General features: G+C 49.7%; 1 protein-coding gene across 1 annotated transcript; it reads left to right on the plus strand.

Annotated features, from left to right (window-relative positions):
• The first annotated feature begins 1,390 nt into the window (after positions 1-1,390).
• On the plus strand, positions 1,391-7,490 carry KRT9 (keratin 9). Its single transcript, XM_008012711.3, has 8 exons — positions 1,391-2,071; positions 3,211-3,293; positions 3,417-3,573; positions 3,845-4,006; positions 4,768-4,893; positions 5,016-5,239; positions 5,652-6,070; positions 7,188-7,490. The coding sequence occupies exons 1-8, from the start codon at positions 1,391-1,393 to the stop codon at positions 7,205-7,207; spliced, it is 1,872 nt and encodes a 623-aa protein (XP_008010902.2). The 3' UTR covers positions 7,208-7,490.
• Positions 7,491-9,724: the final 2,234 nt, after the last annotated feature.

The raw sequence follows: 9,724 nt of genomic DNA on the forward strand, positions 1-9,724 counted from the left end.
GATGGGGATGGGCCTAAGTGCCAGGAATGTGGACCTTATCTTGAGGATGGGGCAAAGCCAGTGAAGTGATGTTGTCAGACGTGGATTAGAAAGATCATTCTGGCTGCTCTGCAGGAAGAGTCAGAGGGACATGGGAGAGGCAGGGAGGGCAGTTAGAAGCTCATGGCTAAGGTCCGGGTGAGGGCAGAGTTAACGGGGAGTTAGGGGGTCTGAATGATCAGAGATAGTCAAACATTTTTTGAGCATTTCTCACAAGTCTCTTACTAGGAGATGGACAAACTATTCATATCAACCTTTTTCAGAGGAGGAAACTGAGGCACAGAGTAGTTAAGTAACTTATCAAAGTCACACAGCTCGTGAGCACGGAGCTGGATGGAGCTCAGGTAGGCAGACCGGAGACCAGCGCATTCTTCACCATTCTCTTCTGGCCTTGGTGACCAGAACATACATCCAAGTTTCTGCCAGGAGCAGGGAAACGTCACACATCTCTGTATCCCCTCCCGAGCTCCGTATTGGGTAGGCACTCGACCAAGGTCAATGCCACACTCCCTGCTGGGCCCTGCAAAAGGACCAGGACAGTCGAGCTACTTGCATTCCTGCTCAGAGGTCAGCTAGTGTCAGCACCCCCTTGTTTATTTGGTCCACTTTCTTCTCCCAGCCCTTTGTATGAACTCTGCACGCTGTCCTTGAGCGCCGGCGGGCAAGGTCTGGGTGCCTCTCTCCATCTTTTGGCCATGCCTGTTGTCTTCTTATCAAACTGGAGTCTCCCAAGGGCAGAGCCTCAGTCTCCACAGAAAGCCTTGAGGATCCTGAGAGCAAGGACTGGTTTTCATCCTTTTGGGGCTCTACAAGGGCAGGGGCTGTGTCTCCCCCTCCTCTGTGATAACTCCTTAGTATCCTGGTTCCAGCTCAGCCCACAGTGGGCACAAGGTGGGAGCAAGGAGGGATGCAGACAGCACTGACCATCAATAGGGGAGGTGACTCTGCTCCTGCGAGTTTCTATCCTGAAGGGGCTGAGTCTCAGACCTGCTGTTGGGGCCAGCCAGAGACCAGGCTCCAGGATCTAGGTCACCCCTGTGGCAGTAGAGCTGATTTATGGTGGCCCTGACAGCCTAATATCATCAAATTATCCCACACAATGGAGAGAGGCTGGGTCGCCCCCAGGCAGTCACCAAAGGACGCTGAGCCTGGGGCAGCCGAGCTGCCTCCGTATCCCAGACCTCCCTCAGGTCTGTGGGGGGAGGCTGGCACAGACCAAGGGCACACCTAGGTGTGCCACCTTCAGCTGGGGGTATAAGTAGGCAGTCCCAGGGACAGCTCTGTACCCTGCACTTGGGAGCCGGCAGCACTCCTACCACCGCTTCTTAACCCGTGAGCTACCAGCCGTGTCATGAGCTGCAGACAGTTCTCCTCATCCTACTTGAGCCGCAGCGGCGGGGGTGGTGGGGGCGGCGTGGGCAGCGGGGGCAGCATAAGGTCTTCCTACAGTCGCTTCAGCTCCTCAGGGGGCGGTGGAGGAGGGGGCCGATTCAGCTCTTCCAGTGGCTATGGAGGAGGAAGCTCTCGTGTCTGTGGGAGGGGAGGTGGCGGCAGTTTTGGCTACAGCTATGGCGGAGGATCTGGGGGTGGTTTTAGTGCCAGTAGTTTAGGCGGTGGCTTTGGGGGTGGTTCCAGAGGTTTTGGTGGTGCTTCTGGAGGAGGCTATGGTAGTTCTGGGGGTTTTGGAGGTGGCTTTGGTGGTGGTTCTGGAGGTGGCTTTGGTGGTGGTTCTGGGGGTGGCTTTGGTGGTAGCTATGGGGGTGGGTTTGGTGGTGGCTATGGGGGTGGATTTGGGGGCTTTGGAGGTGGTGCTGGAGGCGGTGATGGTGGTATTCTGACTACTAATGAGAAGAGCGCCATGCAGGAACTCAATACTCGGCTGGCCTCTTACTTGGATAAGGTGCAGGCTCTAGAGGAGGCCAACAATGACCTGGAGAATAAGATCCAGGATTGGTATGACAAGAAGGGCCCTGCTGCAACCCAGAAGAACTACTCCTCTTACTACAACACTATTGATGATCTCAAGGACCAGGTAGGTGCAGGAAACTGTCTCTGTCTTGGTCTTTTTCTCTTACATTCTTTATCTTCCAAAAAAGGTAAAATGCTAAACTCTAAGCTCAGATAATAGCCAGGGAATCCACGTTTTGGAAATGTACGCTTTCATCAGAAACAAACTTGTGTTTGGTTTCTGGGGATCCCAGGATAAGACTTTGGCCTGTGCTCTGAGGGTTCATTTCCATTTCTTCAACTTTCAGAGTTTGGGCAGAGCAGAGAGGAGGCCTGGGTTAACAAGAGCTGAGCTGGGACTGGATGTGGAACCTCCTTTAGGTCTGGTCTAAGTCAATACTCTCTCTTCCTTTGTACTTCTCCTAGGCTTCTTTAGGAGTGTATCTTGATCTTTTAAGGTATTTTGGACCCGATTGTACATTTGGTTATTCAAGTGATGGAGAGGATCCAGAACTCTGGGAAAGGAAGCTATCCATCCATCCATCCCTCCCTCCCTCCCTCCCTCCCTCTCTCCCTCCCTCCACCCACATGTCCATCTATCTGTCCATTTATTCAGCCATTCAGTTCAGTGAGTGCCTACCCTCAGGGTTGCTCTGGGTAGACACAGTGATGTGCTAGACTGAGTTCTGGTGGAGCTCACAGTCTGACTCTTCAATATGCTCAGTGATTCCTCTTGTTTTCACTCCTGCATGTCTCTGGATGTGCTGTTTCTTCTACTCCAAACCTCTTCCATTTATTTATTAATGTTACACCCTAGCCATCCTTCAGCGCCCAATTCAATTGCCAGCCACCTCCTTCCTGAAGTCTTTCTTGATCTCCCATTGCTATAAGCCACCTCTCTTTCCTTGAACTCTTTTAGGACACTTTTGACTTTGTAGTCAATGGTGGGCTCCTTGAGGAACAGGTTGTCAGTAATCTCTAAATCCTACAATGCCCTTTGCAGTAGGTCTTCAAATATTTGTTGAATGAATGAATGAAGGCCACACCAAACATCTTCGCTGAAGGCTGGAAGGGGTCTGTGCCATGTCTCAGCTGTTGGAAGTTCCTCATTCCTCTTGAGAATCTTCCTGAATGGAATCCTCACCTCCTGTGGCTTTGCCTGGCCTCTTGCCCTCCCAGCAGTGGTCCACAGTGTGATTTCATGGTTGTGTCATTTTTTTTCAGATTGTGGACCTGACAGTGGGCAACAACAAAACTCTTGTGGACATCGACAACACTCGCATGACACTAGATGACTTCAGGATAAAGTGAGTCCTGCTCCTCCTTTCCTCTCCTGTCATCAGCCCTTACCCCCTGAACCTCAGTGCTCTGGAGGTCTTGGTAGGGCCCGGTTCCCTCTTGATTGTTTTCTACCCCTGGTTGGTCTGCAGGTTCGAGATGGAGCAAAACCTGCGGCAAGGAGTGGATGCTGACATCAATGGCCTGCGGCAGGTGCTGGACAATCTGACCATGGAGAAGTCTGACCTGGAGATGCAGTATGAGACTCTGCAGGAGGAGCTGATGGCCCTCAAGAAGAATCATAAGGAGGTAGGGTGCTGGGGCTTATGGCTTACTGGGGAGAGGGAGGAGCAGAAATGCCGAGACAGCAGGGGAGCTTTGGAGAATTACCTGGGAGACACCCTCTCCTTTGCTCTTGAGGACACTTTCAGCTTCTCCTTGGCATCACCTATGGTAGTGGGTGGGCTTTGGCTTCACAACTGTGTCCCCTTTTTGTACCCTATGGGGACCACAGGCAGAAATCTGAAAGGTGGTGCAGAGGACTTTATCCCTGACCTCATCTCCCCTTTCTCCCTGGCAGGAGATGAGTCAGCTGACTGGGCAGAACAGTGGAGATGTCAATGTGGAGATCAACGTTGCTCCTGGCAAAGATCTCACCAAGACCCTCAACGACATGCGTCAGGAGTATGAGCAGCTCATTGCTAAGAACAGAAAGGACATCGAGAATCAATATGAGACTCAGGTGAGCAGAGTGGGCTGCCCATTCAACCTCCTCCCCTCCATCTATGCATATCTCCATCCCTCCGGCCTCCCATTCCTTCATCCTCCTATCTCTCCATCTCTCAGTGAAGCTGTCATTTATCCATCTCCCAATGGAAGTCATTCAACCATCTTCATTCACTGCATACCAACATCATTACAGAGTAGCTTCTCAGTGCCATGTTATATGTAAAGTATTGATGTCTCAGAGGTATTGATGTCTCAGATATGAGCCAAAGAAGATTGCTGCCTTGAGAAGCTCACAGTTTATTAGATGTGTGTGAACAAAAGCAGAACGTGAACAATTTAATCTAATGCTATGTAATGTAAGACTACAAGAGAGGGATACAGTGTGTCTCCCATACTGTACTGAACTCCTTGGTGGTTCTCTTCCTCCTTGAGTCTCCAGTGCCTAGCCAGAGTCTGGCACATACATGAAGGCATGGTCTGTGGTGTGTGTGTGTGTGTGTGTGAAAGGTGGGGGAAGTTTGGAATAAGGTTAGATTAGAAAGATGGTTGTGAGACACAGTGTGAAGGGTCTTGCAACCTTGTTGAGAGGGAAGGTCATGTTGAGAGGACTGGACAAACCTTCATGACTGGAAGGTACCCAGAACTCAGAAAGACTTGTCCTTGGCTTTGGATCAGCCTTGGCCCTGCAGGTGAAGATCCTGGTGAATGGGGCAGAATCTTGCCCACTGAAGCTCCTGGCCCAGCCTGCTGCTTACTGAGCCTTTGGTTTTGCAGATAACCCAGATCGAGAATGAGGTATCCAGTAGTGGTCAGGAAGTGCAGTCCAGTGCCAAGGAGGTGACCCAGCTCCGGCATGGTGTCCAGGAGTTGGAGATTGAGCTGCAGTCTCAGCTCAGCAAGGTTGGTAGTTCTGCCGTAGACCCTTTGCCAAGGTGGGGCACAGGAAGGCTTTGCAGCCCAGGAGTGGGAAGAAGAGGAGTTATGATGTAGCATCCCTCTTAAAGCCTTCTCTTGACCCTTAGAAAGCAGCCCTGGAGAAGAGCTTGGAAGACACGAAGAACCGCTACTGTGGCCAGCTGCAGATGATCCAGGAGCAGATCAGTAATTTGGAGGCCCAGATCACTGAAGTCCGGCAAGAGATCGAGTGCCAGAATCAGGAATACAGCCTTCTGCTCAGCATTAAGATGCGGCTGGAGCAAGAAATCCAGACCTACCGCAACCTCCTTGAGGGAGGCCAGGAAGACTTGTAGGTGCCCCACGATTCAGTGGAACCCCTGGGGGTCCCTTAGGCCTCTGATACTCCTTCTGTCCCTCTGGATAGAGGCAGCTGGGGGAAGTTCTTATACACAGGGTCTTATGGGTTGAGGATTTCTTCATCCTGGGGGCGGTGGGGATCTCAGTGCATTTGGGCTTTGGGGAAGGAGGATGGTGACACTGAGAGAAGGGGCTGCCTCCCTGCTCCAGGGAGGGGAAAGCTCCACAGTCCCAGCTGGAGGCTCTACCCTCCCAGCTATGGTGCCAGCCCAGACTCTGTCTTCTGCCTCCCAGGAAGGAAAACAGAAAGATTCATGTTTGGGTCCTGACTCTTTTCAGGTCCATCCTCATATATGTGTGTTTGGGCCGCTCATTTTAACTCTCTTGTTTTCTTTCTTTCCTAGTGAATCCTCCGGAGCTGGAAAAATTGGTCTTGGAGGTGGCCAAGGAGGTCGAGGAGGAAGTGGAGGAAGTTATGGAAGAGGTTCCAGGGGAGGAAGTGGAGGCAGCTATGGTGGAGGAAGTGGAGGTGGCCATAGCGGAGGAAGTGGAGGTGGCCATAGTGGAGGAAGTGGGGGCAACTATGGAGGAGGAAGTGGCTCTGGAGGAGGAAGTGGGAGTGGCTATGGTGGAGGAAGTGGGTCCAGGGGAGGAAGTGGAGGCAGCCATGGTGGAGGAAGTGGTTTTGGAGGTGAAAGTGGAGGCAGCTACGGAGGTGGTGAAGAAGGGAGTGGAAGTGGTGGCGGCTATGGAGGAGGAAGCGGAAAATCATCCCATTCCCAGTCTTCTTCCTCAAAATCTGGTGACCAAGATGAGACAAAAGGTAAGGGACAATCCTAGGTTGTGGGGTGGAGGGAGGCACAACTCTAGGTTGTGGGGTGGAGAGTCAAGGTATCACCCTTTTTTTTTTTTTTTTTGAGTATTTTGGAATCTCTGGGAAATACAGATTCTGAATAGAGCTAGATGTTAGGGAAACCTTTATGAGGTGCCAGAGACATGCCCTTGGTTCTCAATTGATCATTATTTTTGACAGAGCCTAGGATGAGGCTAGGACTAAATCTACACATGGCTGAGTCTCAGTAGTGTAGCAGATGGGTTGAAAATTGTGCATTATCATGATACACCCTTTGAGGTAGGTTTCATTATAATCCCCATTTTAAGGAAAATGAGGTTCAGAGAAAATAACTACTTTGCTCAAAGTCATACAATCACAAATGAGGGGCTCAGCTCTGTGGGGCTTCACAGCCGGTACTTTCAGCCCTCATGAGGATGGGGGACCTGGATCAGCAACAGTTCAGGTGGAAAAGAGACTCAGGGATTTCAGTCAGTGGTTGGTTTGCACAGCTATTACATGATGCAACTGCCAAAAGGATGAACATAATTTAAATGTAAGAAAGACTCACACAGGTGAGTTGGTCTCTAGATCAGGGAAAATTTTCCCATGTACACACTGAGTTTTATAAAATAAAAATGTAATATGAAATTATAGTAAAAGGCTGGGTAATATGACTGGGGATGTTTGGCTCAGAGAAGACTTGAGGTGCCTGGGAGCTGCCCTGCGGGGTGTCTGATGTGGTTTTGTGTGTCCAGTGGCACTGCAGGGCCATGGATGTACATCTAGGAGTGAGGCTGGGGCCATTTTTGCCTCAATATCCAAATAATTGACTAACATATCTGTTGAATGGAGGGGGCTGCCTCATAAGCTCCCCACCCTCAGACTTGGGGGTGCATCTGCCAGGTTTGCTGCAACAGAGATTGAGGAATTAGATGGGGACCAGTAGATTGGGAGAACCCAGAATCCTTCCACCTCAGGTTTCTCCAGCTCTTTGAGCTCTAGTGTCCTTACTTTGAGTTTCCCCATCTTTCCCCAAGTCCCAACCTCTCTGCTCCTGCTCACAGTCCTCCCTTCTCCCCCTCATCTCCCTTCTGTCTCTCCACAGGCTTCCTTTCGCGATACTAGAGCCTCTGTAAACTTCTCCTGCCTAGCCCCAGCTGAGCATCCGCAGATGGGCAGACCCCTGATGAAGCCTGCTTATTGGATCCTGACATCAGGAATAGCTGGCAACCAGCCCCTGTGCCCGTTTGGGACTGGACTGACTTGGCATATATGCCTCTGGCTTTCCACTGGCTTCCAACCCTGCTTGGCTTTGATGACTTCAGGGTTGGGGAGACAGACCTCTTTCCTCTCTCTGGCCTGGGGTGATCTCACACCCCGCATGATCTTGACTATAATAAAGCTTTCCTACTGCAAGTCAAACTCAGACTTTGATCCATTTGTTCTTTGGTGTTAAGAAGGGATAGGGTGGGCGGGACACAGTAGCTCATGTTTGTAATCCTAGCACTTTGGGAGGCTGAGACAGGAGGATCACTTAAGGCCGGGAGTTCAAGACTAGCCTGAGCAACATGGTGAGACCTGTCTTTACAAAAAACTTAAAAAAAATTAGACAGGCATGGTTGTGGGCACCTGTGGTCCCAGCTACTCAGGAGACTGAGGTGGTAGGATTACTTGGGCCCAGGAGTTGGAGGCTTCAGTGACCTATGATCACATCACTGCATTCTGTCCTTGGTGACAGAGTAAAGGGATAATCAATCTGTTATAAAGAGTGTGGGTTCACTTTTCTATTAGTTAACTTTTGCTTGTAACAAAGGAACCCAAATTTAGTGACTGAAAACAACAACCATTCATTTAGCTTACAGTTTTGCAGTTTAGACCAGGAAGCTTTGTTTCCCTTTATGCATCTGTGGTTCACTGCAAGTCAGCCAGGTGGCTCTTCCTCTGGTAGTTGGCTGGGTGCTAGTTGGGGTGATGAGGATGAATGGGGTATGTGACTCCCATCCTCCAGCCAACTAGCTTGAGCAAGTGTTCCAAGATAATGAGCAGAAACATGCAAGGCCTCTTGAGGTTTAGGCTCAGAGAAGTCACTTTGGCTGTACTGTATTGGCTAACCAAGTCACAACCTAGCCCAGATTCAAGGGCAGGGGAAATAGACTTCTCTTGAGGGGAGGGACTGCAAAGTCACATGGCAATGGGCATGGATACAAGGAGGGCAATAACTGAAGCAATTTTTTGCAAACGATCTACCATAGTGTATTGGCATGTCGTGTGTTAACTATGGAGGAAAACAAGACAAAAATGACGTGGTCTTTGCTTGGAAGATTTCGAGTAAAAAATATAGGCATAAATAAAGTCCTTCAAGGCAAAGTAAGGGACATTCCGCAAGATAGCAGCCAATAATATTCTCTAAAGATTCTGATAGTCAAAAATCCTTTTTATCACTAGGGACAAATAGGCTCCCTCAGCCTATGTACCCGATACTATAGCTGCCTATTAAGCTACCCCAAAGTATAGAGGCTTAAAATGACAAAATTCATTTTGCTCATGAATCTGCAATTTTGACAGGGCTTGGTTGGGGACTGCTTGTCTCTGCTCCTCTTGGTTTCCTTCCGGCTTACAGGCTGGGGGCTGGAGTCATTTGAAGCCTTAGTCACTCATATCTGGCCTCGCTGGGGCTCCTTGGACATCTCTCTGTGGAGAGTTCGATGTGATCCCTCCAGTGCGGTAGCTTCAGGGTAGCCCCACTTCTTACATGCTGGCTCAGGGCTCCCAAGACACACGTCCCAAGGGAGAAACTGCCAGAAAGAGGCGGTTTGACTTTTATCACCTGGATGGGGAAGTCACACAGTGTCACTTCTTCTGTAGTCACAGGCCTGCCTAGATTCAAGCGAAAGGACATAGACCTGTGGTAGGCAGAATTCTGAGATGCTTTCCCAATTTCTGGCCCTGCTGTACACGTATCTCCTCCCGGTTATTCGATCAAACACTAACCTAGGTGCTACTGTGAAGGGATTTTGGTAACTAAGTTCTCAAATGGGTTGACCTCAAGAGAGGGAGATTATCTGGCAGACCTGATATCATCACATGAACCGTTTAAAATCCAAGAGTTTTGTCTGACTGGTCACAGAAGTCAGAGACTTGAGGTCTGGGAAGATTTCAATGTGCCCTTGTTGGCTGAAGATGAAACGGGGTCATGGAACAAGGAATGTGTGTGGGCTCTAGGAGCTAAGAGACAGCAGGAAAAAGGAGATCGCAGTCCTCCAACTGCAAAGAACTGAAGTTTTCCAAGATCAAAGAAGAGTTTGGAAGCAGATTTCCCTCAGATGAGAATTCAGATGAGAACTCAGCCTGGCTGACATCTTGATTTCACCCTTGTGATATCCTGCAGGGAGAATCCGATTACACCTGTGGAACTGTCAGCTAATACATGGGTGCTGTTTTAAGCTGCTGAGTTTGCAGTAATTTGTTAAGCAGAAATAGAAAGCAAATACAAACCCCGTCTCTAGATGGAGGTGTGTGCATGTCACGTTGAAGAACAGCATATGCAATGGGATATATTGGTGTGGTCATTTTTGGAAAACACAAATGGCCACAGGCTGGCTCAAATCACTGGCAGAGGAGTTACGTAAGAGTACACTTAGG

Source organism: Chlorocebus sabaeus, chromosome 16, assembly GCF_047675955.1.
Source record: "Chlorocebus sabaeus isolate Y175 chromosome 16, mChlSab1.0.hap1, whole genome shotgun sequence".
Taxonomy (NCBI): domain Eukaryota; kingdom Metazoa; phylum Chordata; class Mammalia; order Primates; family Cercopithecidae; genus Chlorocebus; species Chlorocebus sabaeus.

Bases quoted from the DNA above. Each gene is read 5' to 3' on its own strand.
- KRT9 (XM_008012711.3), top strand. From the start codon at position 1,391: ATGAGCTGCAGACAGTTCTCCTCATCCTACTTGAGCCGCAGCGGCGGG. The intron at 2,072-3,210 runs GTAGGTGCAGGA...ATTTTTTTTCAG, and splicing joins TTGATGATCTCAAGGACCAG to ATTGTGGACCTGACAGTGGG. The intron at 4,894-5,015 runs GTTGGTAGTTCT...CTTGACCCTTAG, and splicing joins TGCAGTCTCAGCTCAGCAAG to AAAGCAGCCCTGGAGAAGAG.